Source organism: Grus americana, chromosome 6 (assembly GCF_028858705.1).
Source record: "Grus americana isolate bGruAme1 chromosome 6, bGruAme1.mat, whole genome shotgun sequence".
NCBI lineage: Eukaryota > Metazoa > Chordata > Aves > Gruiformes > Gruidae > Grus > Grus americana.
Window position 1 is genome coordinate 32,228,938 of NC_072857.1, and position 19,020 is coordinate 32,247,957.

At 37.4% G+C, this 19,020-nt stretch overlaps 1 protein-coding gene across 8 annotated transcripts in view; it reads left to right on the plus strand.

The window, feature by feature from the left end:
- Positions 1–19,020, plus strand: part of HECW2 (HECT, C2 and WW domain containing E3 ubiquitin protein ligase 2) — a 188,848-nt gene that overhangs the window by 158,635 nt on the left and 11,193 nt on the right. For all 8 annotated transcript variants that reach the window (XM_054830314.1, XM_054830309.1, XM_054830308.1 and 5 more), the window contains 8 exons: positions 696–779; positions 3,887–3,996; positions 7,877–7,997; positions 10,158–10,271; positions 13,957–14,109; positions 16,176–16,274; positions 18,061–18,190; positions 18,776–18,922. In XM_054830314.1, coding sequence (XP_054686289.1) covers positions 696–779; positions 3,887–3,996; positions 7,877–7,997; positions 10,158–10,271; positions 13,957–14,109; positions 16,176–16,274; positions 18,061–18,190; positions 18,776–18,922 — 958 coding nt within the window. The remainder of the gene's footprint in view (positions 1–695; positions 780–3,886; positions 3,997–7,876; positions 7,998–10,157; positions 10,272–13,956; positions 14,110–16,175; positions 16,275–18,060; positions 18,191–18,775; positions 18,923–19,020) is intronic.

Sequence of the window (19,020 nt, forward strand, 5' to 3'; positions counted from 1 at the left end):
ACTCTACAGAGAAAAAGAACAGGAATCAGCCAAGGAATTATATTCAATATAGATCCTAAAAATCTGTGCGTTATTCTGGTCAGAGTTCCGGATGCACAAATTCCACGATAGTGACCAAACTGGGTCTGGGAGGAGGGGTGTGTGCTTGACTGAGACAGGAAGGGAGAAATAGTACAAGGGTTTTTCAGGAAGATCTCTTAAATGCAGTGTGTTGCAAAAACCTCACTTTTAAAATCACAAGTATGCATGTATGGCTCGCATCTGTATAAAGGTTCAAAAAAAGACAGTACCTCTTTAAACAGTTCACTTTCAGAATAGTAATGTCCTCCCGCAGGGCTCAGCCTCCTACTTTGAATTCAGGGACACAGCTAGCATGAACTTGAAGGATTGATTTTTTTTATTACTTTTTTTTTTTCTTTTTTTACTGATTGGATGGCTGTACTACCTGAAGCAGCCTAAGCATTGAAGAGATGAGGGCAACAGGAGAATCATTCCTTAAAACAGATTAGCTTTTTGGTTGTAATATTTTGCTGCTTACATGGGCATGGTGTGGCAGGGAAAAAAATGGTTTCTGAAATACCGAAGCATAACCTGGAGGTTTTTATGATATACCCTGTACTTTTTCTTGTTGCTGTGGTGTACATTGGTGCCTTATTTGCAAAAGATATTTTGGAAGTCTTTTTTTGCTTACACAGGGAGAAGATCCAGTTCATCCGGACAGAGGGAACACCTGGGTTGGTGCGTTTATCCAGTGATGCAGACCTTGTCATGTTACTCAGGTAGGCACTGCTGCTTTTGATGCACGTATAGAATATGCTGTGGCAGCTACTGCAGAGCCTTTCAGTGAGTAGTGTGCGCTGGTTTAGTGACCTAATCATTTCCCCTTCAGTACTTGGACTTGCAGCTGGGAGAGCTGCAACTCAAGGGCCGGCTTTTTTATTTTCATCATGTTCGGTTTCTAGCTGGTAGTTGGAGGTCACATTTGTTCATAGGAGTAATGGAATGCAATATTCTGCCTGAGGAAAGGCGAGTGCAAGAGCACTGTGCTTGTGATTTATATGGGTTTGCCTAGACCACCTTTTGTTTTCCTATTGCATCCAGCTCTGACATTTAGATAGGTGGTACAGTTTAGACCTCTTTGTAGGAATGTGCCTTGTACTGCTTCAAGAATGCATCTGTTTAGTTCTGTGGTTTGGGAAGTCCGTGTTTATGAACATTCATACTTGAGATGTGTTTTTATTACTTAATGTCTTACTGTTGCTTCACTATGCTGTCAAGCATTGTCCTTGTTAATAAAGGATGTACTGTTACAGAGTTCAAGAAATGGGAAGCTGCTTCTTTAATATTGTTCATTTAAGCAATTAATTCAAAAAACCAGGCAATTTTTTTTGCTAGAATTAAACCCTTGTAACTTCATGTTGTATTCTCATCCATTGTAAAAGTGCATCAAGAAATTCACGAGTACATTTGAAATTGAATCTAGTGAAATAGGATTGGCATTAGTAGTAGCAGTAGTATTTTGAGGTCAGGTTGCATAATGATAATCCTTTCTGGTCCCTAAATCTCTAAATTAATTACAGCTATAAAAAAAAAATCTCATTTTAAAGCCACGCTGAAGCCTTTTTAAAATGAGAATTTTGTTTCTTAAAAACCTTTTTTCTGCTTGATATATAACACATGAAGATGACACAGGTTTTACACAGAAAAATCTGGCTTCAGCTATTTGTTTTTAAATAAAGGTTGCATGAATGATTTTATCATTGCATTTTGACTGGGCTTAATTCCCTCTAGTGTTCTGTTAACAACAAAGACTGCAAATAATTCTTATAGTGGAAGTAGAAATTTTGACTTTGCTTTATTGCAATCTTCGCTTTGTAGAAAAGCAATAATCAGTATAACTATTAAGAGAAAAGTAGTACCCAGTGCCTCCCTAGAATAAGTTTATTGTATTATTCAGATGATATTTCTCTTAATCTACTTTTTTGCCGCCCCCTCCCGCCCATCTAACTGAAAAGTGTTGCTTGAGGATTTTCTCCCCATTTTATTAACCTAATAGTAATGTTGCCCTGAGGCCATATTATTGATAAAATGTTATCTATGCATACATTAGTTTCATAAAATGTTGGATGTTATACCTGAAGACTGGACTGAGTTATTGTGAGTTTACTGTGAGTAAATACTGGCGTAAAATCAAAGGTGGGCTAAGTTAAAGTAGTGTTGTACTGAGATGATGAGATTTATTTTCTTACCATTATTTAATCTTGGTGGATTTTTACTTTTAACAGTATCTTTTAGCAAGGTGTCATCATGACCCTTGTCTATGAAACCCTGGAAGAGCTGCACTGTAATCATGATGACTCAATCTTCCTGGGGCTCAGGACACCTGGGTTCTGTATGTGGCTTGGCTGGTTGGATGACCTTGGGGAAGACTGTACCCATGTCCAAGCCTCTGTTTCTTCAGCTGGGGGGGATGATATAATTGTCCTGTAAAGCACTCTTGAGATGTAGTAATAACTGGGTGGAATCACTATTTCTGATATTTTTATTGCTTGGTAACACTGTACATTTTTTCACATGCTTCAGTTAATATAAAGTTGCAGTTAACTAAAAACCAACAAACAAACCCCTATGTCTTTAGGGACTGAAGGAGGTACTGTGCATCACATTTTTAAAAAATACTCTAAGGATGGCATTATGTTATACTTCAGGTATTAAGAAAATATTTTTCAGTTTCTTCTTCCAAACATGTTGTTTGGTATACAACATAAATCATCATCTTAACTCTTAATTAAATCCAAGATTGAAGTAGTGGTTTATATTTTATCACATTTTCAGCATCAAAATATACCTTGGAGGAAAACAATGCATGATCATGAATGTAAAAAGAATTATCAGAAAATACTGGTTCCAAAAAAAAAACCCCTCATGCAAAAAACTTTTCTAGATACTTGTTTGGTGAAAAAACTTCGTAAGAAACATCTTTTATTTGAGTATTGCTTTCATTGGTTGAGCTCTACAGTAAAAGATTGGCTTGTGATTCTTTCTGTAGCTCAATTTTTGGAAATAAATTTTATGTATGATCTCAACAGTTTATTCTTATGTGCTGTGTTTAACAACCAACATAGACTTAGATATCAGATCCATTCTGATATTAGATATTCCATCTCTTTGGATTTGCTTGTGTCAATTTTGGGAACAGACTGAACTTTTAATATATATACAGACTCTCTGTAAACGGATACAGTGATTAGACTGCAAAATATTTGGTTTTCTCTTAAAAGTTATGTAGCAATAGTAGATGAGGCATGAAATAACTCAACCTAAACAGACTAGATGTGATACCTGTCTCAGGAACAGTGTTAGTATTAAAGAAAAAATAAGGAAATAACTTGTTATGCCAACAAGCTTCCTGTTCAATATATTCAACAAGTTCAGATGTGGTTCTTAATGCTAGCTTAATGCTAGCGGCTTAGAAGGTTTGTCTCTGTTCCTAGTCTTTGTGCAGTATTGCAGATCTTTTTCCAGGAAAGTCTGACTAAGGTTATTGACCCCTTTGTAATGAGAATACAAGTTTAAAAAAAAAGGGGGGGACGGACGGACGACAGATTTTAAAGGTTGATTAACTGTATTTTAACTTTGAAAACAAATACCAGATTATGGATAACCATATCCCACAAAAGTAGTAAATACTGCTTTCCAGTACTTTTAAGATCTGATTGAGGGAATGGCAATAAAATATTCTGTAGCACTCTTAAGTGCACATAGTGGAAATAGGCAAGCAACTACCAAAGAAAGCAGGTTGGTAACTAGAGATTTATTCTTAGAAAGTGAAAAATGCCATTCATTCAAATAAACATGTTATTTTTTATTTGCTCCTTTTTACCAGCTTGTTTGAGGAGGAGATAATGTCATATGTGCCACCACATGCCTTACTTCATCCTAGTTATTGCCAGTCCCCGAGAGGCTCACCGGTGTCTTCGCCTCAGAACTCTCCAGGTAAGTTGCTCAGGCACAGCTTCTGCAGGGGCTGTATGAAACCATTTCTTATACTTGGTAAGGACCAGTTCCAGATGAGTAAAGTCAGTAGCTCACTCGTGCTGCCTTCCCAAAAGTCAGAGAACAAAAGCCTAAAGCCAAGAACCTACTATTTGGAAACTATAACCTACTCCCGTTTGTGGTTCCCAACTTTTAGATGGGTAAAGTTACATGAGCTGAAGCCCCTTCTGAGTGGTCAGTGAGCTTCTCACTGCAGTACTTCCATTATGATGGTATCTGTAAGATATTGCAGTACGAGCTAGTTTAGTTTGCATTATGCTGCATATAGTGACTTTCCACCTTTCTGAAGATGCAAGTTGTGTTGCTCCAGCAACAACAAAGATTTAGTCCTATTTTTGAGCAAAGTCAACAAGTGTGATTGCATTTGACTGTCAAACTGGAACCTTTGCCTTGGGCTCACAAGATGTTTTGCCAGTAGAAAAGATTGGTGTATTACAACTTCAGAGGCTGTGATTTTGTTCTGACTTGTAAAACATGCAAACTTTTCAGTGATGTGAAATAACTAAGTGACTGCTCATGCCAGGATCCTGATGCCGAGAGAATTAAAAATATGAGATCTAATAACTGTACATTAAAATGCCAGTGTTAATGGGTCTGTGGAGCAATGAGTGACAATTTTATGTAAAGCCAGATTGTTGTCCCTTAACATGAGTTGAAAAGATAGCATATTGCAGCATGTCAGAATGGAATGAATTTGATATTTCACACATTACCTAAGTTGCAGATCAGAACTAAATTATTTCAAATATTACAAGTTCCATTTGACCTCTGAAGGCTAAGTACAGCAATTTGAAATGTATATATGTTGCTGTTCTTAGTTTTCTCAAGAAGATAATAGGTAAGTAAAATAAAATCACTGCAGTAAATTGGAAGTGGCTTAAGGGGATTTCTACAAATTTGAGAACAAAAGTATAGATAAATAGAGAACATTTGGGATGTAAGCAACTAGAGGTAGTTCCAGATAGTAAGAAAATTTTATCAGAAAAAGTACTGTGATTTTTTTTAATGGGCATTTCCCAGTCCACAATCATAAAAAGCTTTGCCTTTTCAAGAAACCAGATTAAAACCATTCATAAACATGTCCTGAGTGGTAGATTTTCCTGCTTCTGGACATAGGGCCTCTGTAGGACCTATTTGAAGAAACTGTCTGAAGACCTTAATGATCTTAGGGCATTCTGCAAAGCAGCAAAATATAATACCCACATGTATTGATATTTTCAATACATATATGGTTTAGATATAACTGTTTCCCTTTGTTGAAAAGAAAGGAAGAATGAAATCTGCATGTATACATCTTATTTCCAACTGCAAACTTGGCAGTTCCTTATGAGTAAAAACAGTTTTGGCTTTCAGAGTTAGAATTTCATTACTAGTACATGCACCAAAGCATGCTGGGCAGGGCTTCACTCCAACAAAGTAATTTCAAAATGCATTCAATCTTTAACATGTCATATTCTCATCTATTCCTCAAAGGAGCACACAGTAAAGGATGAACAGTGACAGTTTTAGTCCTGTTCTGAAAATTGTAATCTCTATTCTATTTCATAGAAAAATATAGAGACACCATTGAATCTCCCTGTCAGTCTGCGAGTATGCATGTTTGTGTTGGTCTACAAATGACTTTTTTGATAAGAAATTGTAAATAGCCCATCGTTTCTATGGAGGCTCTGTGTTTTTTTGTCAGCTAAACTGGCTGTGCTGCACTGCACGAGGTTGCATGTTAAGGATCCATTGTTCAGATCAGTCACAATCGGTTTTACTTTCTCTTTTGGGAAGATGAATAGTCATGAAGTTACTCTTTATATCTGCTTTAGAATATAACCTCTTTGAAAATCAAATATGATTATCACATCACTAGCATTTTTTAGCTCTTCCATTAACATCTTTTGTTCCCAAGGCGGAAGTAATCACTATAATTGCCCAGGAATTTCTTGGCATATGCATCTGATTTGCAATGAGGACTTGTCATGTGCTGACAGAATAATATATTGCTGGTTTCTGAACCGTGAAGTAATGTGTTACCAGATTTATGCTCTGCAGTATCTCTCAGCAAAAACTTCCTTCAGGGGTTAAGATTAAAGCATGCTTTTGTGTGTGGTTTTTTTTTTTTTAGTGGCTACATTTTTGTACCTACTTTGACCCAAAGTGAAATAAACAAAGTAGGGGGAAAAGGCCAATAATTAAAAGGCTGTTTATAGTTTCAAGTTTCTGTAAGTTTTCTAGAGAATTCAGCTGAGTGTACCATTAGAAGCCCTTGGTGCTTTCAGTAAAAGAGGATAACCAGTACAGATTAATTGATGACCATGATTTGTTTTTCCAGAAGGGTCCTACATGTTCCCGTTGGAGCTCTGAGGATTCCTTGACACTTTCTATTCCTCCCACACATCACTTCTAAGCCTAGAACAAGTGGCAAGTGTCTTTCTGGTCAGACAGGTCTTTTAAAGACCTGTAAATGGCATTCAGTATTAATACTGATCTCGCTTGTTCTCTCTCTGATGTCTGCAGAGGGATCAACTCTGCAGCTTCTTTCAGCAGCCACTTCCACGGGATGTGCTCACCGCGTTTGCGTCAGTCCCATACGCTTTGTGGCTAAGCGAGCTGCTCTCTTCAGCCTGTGGGCAGAGACCAGAGGAAAACAGATACACGCTCTTTTTCATAACCTGAAATGTTACGTTCTCATGCCTTCGCCCATAGTAGCAATAAATGTGTCTGTATTGGCTTAGTTTCACACAGGGAGACAAAAGAAAACTCACAGGAGGAACTGATTGTCACTTGAGACAGAGGTCTACATATACGTGCTTCTAAACTGTTCATTTGTGTTTCCAGTGCATTATGGGCCTGTTAGATGACCACCAGTTGCAGATAAGTAGTTGGCAACTATGTATACTGTAGGGCACGAGAAATTTTAAATGTCCTCCAAGTTTTTTTTGGGTGGGATGTCTACACAGCCATGCAGGGGAGGAATTTAATGTTATAAAAACTAGGGGTGAGAAGATGAACATAAAAGGGCTAGGAGTAACTGCCTCAAATCAAATTGAAGTAATTTATCCAAGGAGGCAGTGGAAGTTCTAATGGTTGTAATATTATGAATAGATCAGACTAAACATGTAATTTGTATATACTAGACTTGTACACACATATGTGGGGGTATGTCATTTTTTTGGGCATCCCTGCTCTTCAGAAGTTGACCCTGAAAAACAGTTTTTTCAAAAATAAATTCACTTAGATGACCATTATGTATGTTCCTGCAGTCACATGTGAAAAGTTCCACAAACTTAAATTTGGTAGTCTTTCCGTTCTTACAATATTTTTCTTCCTTGTACTTCCCCAAGGAAAAATTTCTACTAGGGAATTTCCAAAAGTCTTTCTTCTTCAGCTTGATCTATTCAACAGGGGCACAGCAGAGTATAGTCTGTTTATCCTTCATTTCTGAGTTCTTGTTTTTCCTGATAATATTAAAACTAGAACAGAGTAGAACATATATAGCATGAGCTATTTTAAAGGTTAGACATCAAGTGTACTTGACAAAAAAAAAAAAGTCTTTCCAGTTGATTGTGCTGGGTTTTTAATCCATCTTTTGCATTGACCTGGATTTGTTCTTTGAAGACTTACTTTAGAAAGATGACACTAGTGGAAATGAGCAATCAAAAAGTCTTGGATGCAGAGCAGATTTGAAGATACACAGCTTTTACACTTTATAAAGGTGACTAAACCAAGCACATACCATGCCTTTTGCTATTAAGGATTCTTTTCAGTAGAGGATGGGACATTAATCAGTTCATGTCACTACAGCTTATTCTTTGCTTATTGCTTCCTGCAGGTACTCAGCGTGCCAATGCCCGAGCTCCAGCTCCTTACAAAAGAGATTTTGAAGCCAAGCTGAGGAACTTCTACAGGAAGTTGGAGACTAAAGGATATGGACAAGGCCCAGGGAAATTGAAGTATGTTGAAGGATCTCATGAAACTGGATTTTGTTTCTCAGGCAGCTTGCCTTGCCTTACACGTCTGCAAGCTTCTTCCCATTAGAAGGAATGCAGATGTTATGGTTACCCTTGCTCTTCTGGAAATACAAAGCCTGCCATAAAAGACTTAGTGCCAGTGTGTGATTCATAGCAGAGGATACAGCAAGTTCTGAGCACTTCTTTTCTATGTTTCCTCCAACTATATTTTCATACAAACGATATTACCAATACAGTCCCAAAAAGCACTTTGGGAAGAGACATGCAGAACAGGAGGCATCTGAATTCTTCCATTATAGCAATTGCTATGATATAAACAATTACATTTGTCTCATGTCTTTTTCCATTGAAAAAACTAGATAGGTTTATCTTTTGTACATCATTGCCTCTATTGATATCACAATCCTCTTTACTAAAGAGGACTCATAAAATTAAATATTACTAAATTCTAAGGATCGCCTTAAAAAACTGCTGATATTTTTACTTCAGCACTCTGAATGCTAGAGTGCTTGGAATGAGGTCTTCCTTCATTTATTTGGTAATTGTGTGATTACATACTATTATGTTAAGGATCATAATCATAAGATACTTTCATAATTTTGTAAATTACCAAGTATTGTGCCACCTATCAAACTCTCATAGTTTGATACTCTCATAGTAGCCATGGAGTACTAGAACTTTTTTTTTTTAACCATTTCTTCTAACAGAATAGGGGGGTTAGGCTTTTTGTTTGGATTTGTTTGTTTGTGGTATTTGGTTTGTTTGTTTTTTTTTTAAATTTCCCCCAGTCACTTCTCATATTTTGCAGGAATTAGTGCAGAGCTCAGACTTCATTTATGTGAGCTTATTAAAAGTTTTCCACAACTTAAATGGGTTTAAAATGGTATTGTTTAGACAGTCTTTAAGAGGCAGGGGTTGAACATTGTCTGCCTATAATGAAATGAAATCATATGCACTTCAAGCTTAATCTATGAAAGTTTTTCATGAATGCTTGGGCAAATAGCTGGTAGAAGAGGATGGCACTTGCTATCTGTAAGATCCATTCCATTTCTTGCACCTTTTTTCCTGACCTATTTGCCATCACACTGTGGATTTTTAAGCAGAACAACAGCTTGATTTTTGAACAGAAGTTTTCTCTGGGTTCCTTTCCCAGGCATACACTGACCTGCTCCTTTTTTTCAAACCAGGAGCCCAGCACAACTTGCATACTTCCTGGGTCATCTTGTTGCCCAGGTACCTTGCTAGTTCCTGGCCTCTCCGCTTCTGTGTCCTCTGGAGGATAGCACAGTGCAGTCGCTGACTGATCTCTGCACAAGCAGTAAGGCCAGCAAGGACTTTGCAAGAGGCTGGGGGTGGCAGGGGGTAAGCTGCCTCTCTGCGAGCAGCAGCAGCTCCCAGCTTTGATCTGACTGACTGATCAAACGCACACATAAGGCAGTATAAAGCAGTATTTGAATATAAAGCAAGCTAAGTTTCGGGAAACTAATTAAACACTGTTTTTTGGCAGAAGATAAAACATTTAAGTAAGGGAGCGTTCATTCACCTCTTATTTTAGATCTTTATGGCACTTCCTCACTTCCACAATTTTTCTTTTAGAAGGTACATTATATTTTCACATGTGATGCTTCAGTCTGGTTTTGGACAAACAATTGCCATTCCGTCTAGACTTTTTGTTCGGTTGCACGGGGGATAATGGAGGGATGTGTGATTCTGGAGTTACCATTCAGTGACTTTCCCATGGTTTTATCTTTTTTCCATGTTAAGAGACTGATTTTTACATAAAAGGTTAGATTCTTGCTTTTACAGTAAGACTGATTTAGAGGCCCAGCCTTACAAAAGGGTTTTAAATTTAATGAAAATGCTCACTTCAGCACCTTTCCCATTGAAGCCTTTAAATAAAGGAAGAACCAGGGTAGAAAAAATAAAACTACACCTTTTTGTACAAGACACATTTTATTGAAATCTGAAGTAGATCCTTGAGGGAGACAGACTAACAGACAGAAGCTGCCTGGCCTGGATCAAATTATCCAGCAGAAACGTGTATCTCTATGAAGTCACCCCGTTACTTTGCAGTGTAAATAGATGTTTCCAGCTGTGGCTCATGTTCACAAACTGCTGTTTCAAAATTATTTTGCTCTTCAGATTAATCATCAGGAGAGATCACTTGCTAGAAGATGCCTTTAACCAGATCATGGGCTACTCGAGAAAAGACCTGCAGAGGAATAAACTCTATGTCACGTTTGTTGGGGAAGAAGGGTGAGTAGAACAGGGAAGTAAATGTGATCTCAAAACTCGGTGTCTTGCAGCTGCTGTTTCATGAAATTTCTTGTGGTCTAGAGTGAAAAGAGGAAGGATCGCAGTCAGGAAATGCCATATACATAAGCTTAGAACATACAGCTGTTCAAGATGACTTTTTAGGCATTGGGAAATGTAATGTATCCTGCCTTTGCAGAAATAATGCGTGTGTTTATGTGAATTTTCACAATAGTTGGTGTGTGTTTCAGAATGTTGCTGGGAAAGCAAAGAGAAAACAAACAACTTTCTTGTGTTATTCATATTTCTTTTCTGTCAGTGCTGACATTGTATCTCCAGTGCCTGTTAAAAGACAGCTGCCATTTGTTGGAAAGAGGGTGCTTCAGGAGCAGGCTAGAGGCTTAATCCTCAATTCAACTCCTGTCTGAGGCAACGGGAGCTGCAAGCCCTCTGTGCTACAGGAGGTGCTCACTGCCTCTCCGGGCCAGGGCCTGTGTCACAAATAAAAGCAACCAGGCTGTTGCTAGTTGTCAAATAAACACAAATATTCCTGCCATTTCAAAGTCACTTCAGAGAATGCTCAGTCTGTGTCTAATAAAAGTCTAACGTGTTACAGGTTGCGAGATGAGCATTGCAAAGTAAGATGTGGTTAGATTTTCTTTGCAAGTAAAATCAAACAATGTACTATTTGCCTCTTTCGCCTCTTGATTTGTGCTCCCTTTGTCAGATTTTAAAGTCTACTGCCTTAGGCACAAATATTTTTATTGATACATTTCATGAATGTATTTGTAAATACATTCAAAATTTTATTCTTTGATATTTAGGAAACTGCAACACACAGCTCTTGGAATCCTGTAGTGTGCATTATTGCCACGCAATGCATGTCTTTAAAATAGCTAAGTTGTAATAGAAACATCTCATACAAGATTAGATAAAATTAATCTGTCTTTGAAAACCCCTAAATCCTGTTGTTTGTTTAAAGTTCACCCTGAAGTGCGTAGTGTTAATAAGGACTTACTGAAGTCTTAAAATAAAAAATGTTGACAGCTGAGAGCCAAGTGTGGACTCCTTCATATAAATAATATCACCATGCTGTCTGAGGAAAAACTCAAGAACTGGAATGACAAGGCTGGTGCAGGATGAGATTATGCTATATTGACCGAACAGGGTGGGGATGCAGAAACAAGGCCTGCCTTACACAGCCCTACCAGCCTTTACTTTCACAGCCATAACCCCAACTCAGATTTAGAAATGAAAGGGAAAATTTTAAAATCATACATGAGATAGAGATTGATCCAGATAGCCTGTCTCCTTTCATCAGATGTCAGGCTTTTGCATTTCATCACTCACTACAGCAAGATGAAGAGTGACCTGGAAATGGAGGTGACACATCCTGTTCCCATTATATCCACCTTTACACAAGACTCTCTTCTTAATGGAAGAGAATGAGTTAACTAAGAGCAAAGTCAAATTAAAATGACATCAATTATCTGTTTACAAATCTGTGTTTTGAATGAAGAAAGGATGTGTGCAAACAGTATTGTTTCATCAGAGATGGTGCAAGGATATGTATCACATCAAACTATTCACTTGGCTAGGTGTAGAAAGACAGGTCAGGGTGGAGGAAAGGACGAGGAGGAGGAGGAATACTGAAAGTTAATTGTTTCCTATTTGCTCCTCCTTTTCCTTTTTTAAGTTTTTAAGTGGGAGTTTGCTCTTGCATGTCTTTTCCTCTCGGTAAAGAGGTGTAAGTCCTAACAGAATGGGTAATGAAATCCTCACGAATTAAAAGATTTTTAGAACTGTTGATTTATTAGTGTATAAATTAGTGGGGCAACTCAGACATAGTTATTGCTGATCATATGATTTTTATCATAAGTCTCATGATGTTTGGTATCTTCCTTGAACCTTCAGTTTCTACAGTCATGCAATTATGATGCTAGTTTAATATTTTTAGATTCATACTTCATGTGGTGACAAATGAAGAAAATTCTGATACAAAGAATATGGTTCCTTAAATTTATTTTCCCTAAGTTCTATTACCTATTAGCAGAAGCTCCTTTGCATTTAAGAGTGGTAAATCTGAAGTATTAATGATGCTTCCTAGGAGACATGAGTCATGTTGCCAACAACATATTACTCTACTCCTGAATACCCAAATGCCCTACATTTGCAGCTGTTGTGTGGTTGCATACCTCTTGTATGAAGTTTTCTCACCCTTGTGCCAAGCCTTTAATTGTGGGATAAATCTGACTGGCAGTGCAGGACTCTCATGATTGATTTATTTAACATGACTCACAGTAACTCTGCGTACAAAAGGAGCTGTATGGAACGGCTGGTAGTCAAGCACACAGTTTCTGTTCTATCTTAAGATTTCACAGTGAGTCTGATTATTCCAGAAGTTTTCAAGAGTCTTCCAGATGACCCTTTACTTGATCCTGGTATTTGTGCCAAGATTAAGATCCAACAGTTGTCCATGATAGCAAACCATTTTGGGTTTTTTCTGCAATTTGAGGATGGAATCTGCCCTTCTTGCCAGGGTAAGGATCTGTTTCTGTACTTCACTTCTGAAGCTTAACAGAAGCGAAGTGCTTCCAAATGACTGAAGGGAAAATGTTTTTCATTCACAGAGGAAAGAGGCTTTGTCCTCAACTTGATAATGGTACCTAGCCTTTACTTTCCTGACAACTTCATCCTCAAAATCAGCTCTCATCTATGTTTGTCTTATGTAAAAGTTCATGAGCTAAAACATTAGTAGCAGAAGTCCTATGTGAAAGCTGACCTTTTCTGTGATACTTCTGTCTCTGCATTTTCTTAGTACTAATGCAAGACCTTAACAGTCAAGTATAAAATCTTCAATCTATAGAAGTTATATCTTTATATCTATTTGTTAGGATTATAATAATCTCTGTTCCCCATAGGGAAAACCCTAATTTTCCGTTTTCCAACTCTACCAGAGCATTAACTTCATACTTAACTCATTTCATTGGTGACCTGCAGCATAATGTCCAAATTCAGTTTCAGTGCTTTGTCAGCAATGAGTTTGTTTATGATTCGGGAAGAAGGGGTTATTTAGATTTCCTGTTCATTAGTACTGGAATCTTGAAATAGCAAAAAACAAAAACAAAAAACCAACCAAAGGAAATGCACTCTCCAAAAGACATTTAAATGCACTCAAGTTTGGAAGACAGACAAGAAAATTTAGACCAAGAAAGATAAATCACAGAAGTAATCTCAGATTATATTGCTAGGGAAAACAGAAATATTATCCTTCAAATTGTCCTATTGTTGCAAGTCTGCAAAGACAAAATATGACCATTGTTCATTTTCATTCTTAATTTGTCAGATGCAGATAGGTCTAATGTTGGTTCTTTTCATGTTTCTTCCTCCCCCCGCTCCACCCTCAATTACTTGGTTATGTTCCTGCGGCAAAGAGGCCATTACAGCTGGAGCCAAAATTTTTTATGAGAGTAGCCCACATAGAGCACTTCAGTTCTCCAAGCCATTCCATTTCAGAACAGCCCCTCAAGGACTTCGCATACCTTGGCATTAAGCAATCTGCAGGATAAGGGTTCTGGTTAAAATCTTATGAAATTTTAATTAAAACACAGTGTAAGGAATGTAGATTCAAAAAAAAGCGTTTCTTTGCAACGAACACTTTATAGTAATGTCAAGTTTCTCTTTAAAGGTTGGACTACAGTGGGCCTTCAAGAGAGTTTTTTTTCCTGGTGTCTAGAGAGCTCTTCAATCCATATTATGGTTTGTTTGAGTATTCAGCCAACGATACCTATACAGTACAAATAAGTCCCATGTCTGCTTTTGTAGACAATCACCATGAGTGGTAAGAATTATTTTTTTGTTTTTCAGATATGTTTTCTGTTTTTCTCATTTGTAGACAACTGCTCATATCTGCTCAGACATATAATATAGAATCTGATCTTTTTAACCACCAGCAAAATAATTGCATTTCTTTAGACTTTCCTGATTTTGTTTTCTCTTGTGGTTTCAAATGATCTTATTTCTCACAAGGTCAGCAAAACTGTGATTTGGAACATGTACCATGGGATTGTCTCACAACTCAGCTCTCTGCATTTCTTCTACATTAGCAGTCATTTCATGAAAGCAATATTAGCCTCTTGTGCATTAAAAAAAAAGAAAGAACGAAGCATTGGCTTTTTGCCAACTAAGGAGAGTAAGGGAGATTTCAAAGAGTTGTTACTGTATGTCATTTGTCTGAGTCTTCCTAAAGAGTACAGAGGTTTCCTCAGTGGAAAAATCCCAACATACCTCTTGGAAGGAAATCTATGGAGGTATCTTAATTGGGGGTAGGAGAAAGACTACTGATTACGTAGCTCCTAAGCAAAGTCTGTACATACACACATGCTTCTAAAATAGTTATCGAGGATTTTTACATAATCCCATTTTCACAACTGTAAGCCAGTTCAAATCACTCTCAGTTGATTTAAGCCATGGCATCGCCATAAGTCTGTAAAGCTGTGCTGTGAATATTAACAGAGAATTTTGTTGTGTAGGTAGTTAGATTACAGTAATACTGGAATGACAACTGCTCATCTGTGTGGGACAGATATGTACTGAGTTCTTATTTATTGGAAGCCAGAATCTCATTACAAGTTTTAAAAATTAATAGAAAATTAAATTGTTGGCTGCATCCAGTTCAGTTGAAGCAACCTACCTGTTGAAGTCCAATACTGCAACAATAAATGGCATATGCTGTACTGGAAAAGCAGAACAGTCTGGCAAAAAGGGGAGAAAAAACCTTATGTGCTATGCAGGTTTCTGCCAACATTTTGTATTCAACCTTGGCTTCTGCAGTGCCGGACCAGAGACCTTGGGGGCGAGGGAGGCGTGATCCTCTCTCTCTCTCTGGGAATGCTGGTGCCAGTGACAGCACTGGTCTTATACAGCCTCAGGGGAAATTCAGAGAATGCAGCTGTGACAAGCAGTTATACATGGAAGGAGAAGGCTCTGCATGTCAGAGCCTCACCTTGCAAACCCTGTGTACAGGCAGGTATGATAAAGCCCTAACCTTTCCAAGGAAAAATGTGGCTGAGGATGCATAAACAGAAAGTTTAAGAAATATTACTTTCTTTGAAAAAGAACACTACATTTAAATCTAGTTCCAGAGGTGTGGAGGATTTTTCACAATGGATCTTTATTCTCATGGGAATATTTGCAAAGACCCTACTATTTCAAAGTTGCTGTCATCTGAGCTCAAATCTATCAAACTCCCACCCTCTTCCCCCAGCCCTCCTTACACACCTGACAAAATGAAGATAATTAAGGGAAGAGAGTGAGAGGGGAGAGGACAAGATCATTTAGATCCCATTGACATAGGCCTAGAGAGCACTGCGATACGTAAAAAAAGCTTCCAGCTGCTCTTTGTGACAGTATATATAGAACTCCATAATCACCAGTCAGAAGAGGGAGCAAGGAGCCATTGTAAGCAGAAAAGACAGACAGCAAGAACTGTCAGGCTGGGAAAGGGTAGAATAACCTTTGGCCTCCCGGTAATATGAAAACAAGTTAATCCTTGTTGGGGTGTGTAAAGAAAATAGACAGTAGCTATCATTTTGGAAGATACGCTTTTATGAAGAGGCTGGTCTGGCAGGGGTTGATTGGGTTAATATAGATTTGACAGTTTTGAGAAGTTCCACCTTAGGTATCTGAGGGATTTTCCACACCCTGCAGACTTGCATTTTTTCTGTGCCTTACTGAGAATGTAAAAGAAACACAAGGAAAAAAAAAAAACAACAAAAACCGAACCACAATTTAGACATAGCTATCTGATTTAAAAATGCTGTTTGGAAATATATGTAAGTTTTGATGACAGAGCAGTGTACAAACCACAAAGTTTCAGCATAACGATTGTAACTCTTTCTCTTCCAGGTTCAGGTTTAGTGGTCGAATTCTTGGTCTTGCTTTGATACATCAGTATTTGCTAGATGCCTTTTTTACACGGCCCTTTTATAAAGCCCTCCTCCGAATGTGAGTAGAATTGTTCTGTCTCCTTTTTTTGTTTGGTTCCTTCCCCATGGACGATGCCATTTTGTGTATGGATAAATAATGATGTTTTATTGTCAAAGGAGACGGGCCATTATCTATAATTTAATAATTTCATTTCAATCCAGGACTTTTTTAAAAGTTTACTCGTTTCTGATTATGGTTATTAGCCAGTTACCTAATAACTCAGAATGTTGTTTCTGATCAGTATGAAAACATCATGTTTTGGTTTAGCCTTGTTATCAGCTCTCTTCTACAAAATCTTACATTTGAAGTTGTACAATGAAACGCTGTGGTTTTATTCCACGTATTAATAGAGTTCTTATTCATTTGTCTTGTAATGACTCACAGGATAGGATATGAATCACTTTGTAAGTTAGACTGCAGGACCCATTCTCAGAGGTAGACTGATTGTTGGCAATCTCTGTTTTGAGGAGCTTTACTTTGATATACTTTAGACTTTGTTTTCAGAACTACTACTCCTGTTCTGAACAATGAGAGTTGCACTTGCCTAGCACGTCTGGAATTTAAGACCCAATGACATTAAGGTGCTTCACTTTTTGTCCTCCATTTGAAAGCTGGTTTTGAGAAGTCTGGAAGGATATTTTTTGTATAAAACATCATACATTCTAGTACTATGGAGTAATGCATCCTTTCCTATTGCACGTATATTTTAAAAGTACCTAAATGCCAACAGAATCATTTTAATAAGAATGAGGACTTACCCAGATGGACTTTAATACTAATATTGTGTGACTGCCAAATTAAGTTAATTGTTTAACTCGGTGGTTCTTTAAACAGTAAAATTAAAAATTATGGGGCGGCCACCTTTGTACACAGCCTATTTCACACAACTTCCCTATCTAAGCCCTGGACCTTCGCTTTCCTCAGAACTGGTTAGCCACCCAGACTACCTCTGCAGATGGGACATTGTGCCCAATCCATCAACTCTGATGTAGGGGCTGTTACTGTAGGATGTCACTTAAACTACACTTGAGCATCCAACTAAAAATACAGGGCTTTCTTCTGACTTTGTACAGACCCAAGAATAGAAGCAGGCAGGGAACCCTGCAGCTGAAGAGCAGCTTTCTTAATAGCCCCAGTGTCCTAATTCACAGAAGAGGATTTAAAGAGTAAAGAAGAATGGCACAAATTGCCACCATGGTATTAAATATTATTAACAGCTGACACGTTCAAAACCTGGAGTAGTAACTGTTAAAAACAGCAAGGGGCAGTTGGCTTACAGGCTGGATTTCTAAAACAAGGACCAGGTAAGGGGAAATATGGCAAAAAGTAAAAAGATATTTCTGTGGTAAGCAGGGTATCTGAGCAGATGTCTTTGCACAATGAAGAAACGAGAGAGGTGGCAGTGTAGTCACATAAGCAAAAAGGATAGTAGTTGTTTGTTATAAAAACTTACCATTTCTTTTATGATTTGAATTCTTTATCTCTTCAATCTATGTATTTTCATAATTCCAAAATATTCTTCACAGGAAACACGGGACAGACTCACCATAACCTTAAAAAGAAATGCATCTTCAAATTAATAAATTCTGGTGTTTTGTATATTAACAAAACCATTTTGTGTTATACAGTAACTGCTATTACTAGGTAAATAGAGATCTGAAGTAGTGTCTTGTTTATTCTGTTGATTTTTCTTTTGGCTCCCATTCTCAGTCTGTTTTTCAGGACTGTCCTATCTGAGTTTAGTTACTGAGCACACACTGCTACTGTCATGTCTATTGGTGTGTTTTCTTCTTGTTTCTGTTAGACTCTGTGACCTGAGTGACCTGGAATATCTCGACGAGGAGTTTCACCAGAGTTTGCAGTGGATGAAAGACAATGACATTCATGATATCCTAGATCTCACGTTTACTGTAAATGAGGAAGTTTTTGGGCAGGTGTGTAAGATTCTTAATTTAATTTCCTTTGTGTATTCTACTGCTAGATAAACATTTATTTGGGCAGAAGAATGATTATCATTTCATTCTGATTTGAACTTGTTTTTATAAAATTCTGGTTTATGAAAACAATGTTGAAATCTAAGAAGGAATTATTATTTGTAACAGGTCAAACATGTCTTTCTAGTTAAGGAGATTTTCTGGAGACTATCTGAAATTATCAAAATTTTGGATTGCTCTGCTGGAGGTAGTTTACCTGAATTTAATTGCAGCAGAGTTAGCATTCAAAGGTATTACAACACCTTTGTTACGATATTATTTAGAAGACTTCACAACTTTAATCACTGTAAAGATTGTTGTTTCTTCTCAGCTTATTCTTCATACTAAATATGAAGATTCTTCAGACTAAATGGGATTTTAAATATGATTTTATCCAAAAAAAGATTTGTTGTATGTTCCAGTCTGCTAAAGTCAGTCTTGGCTAGTGCTTTTGAGGAATTACTTCAACTTAAAAGTTTAAATTATTTTAATTCTTTCTTTTGTCTTTATAATACTGTGTTGTCACTTGGTTATTTTTTTCCTAAGATCACAGAACGGGAATTAAAGCCAGGAGGTGCCAACATCCCAGTCACTGAAAAGAACAAGAAAGAATATATAGAAAGAATGGTGAAATGGAGAATTGAGAGAGGAGTTGTACAACAAACAGAAAGTCTAGTCCGTGGTTTTTATGAGGTAAAAAAATCTAAAATGAAATTTACTTTTTTCCTTTATCCTCCCAAAGTATTTTTCTCTGCCCATGCATTTCCCAAATACAGAGTCCCACAAAGCAG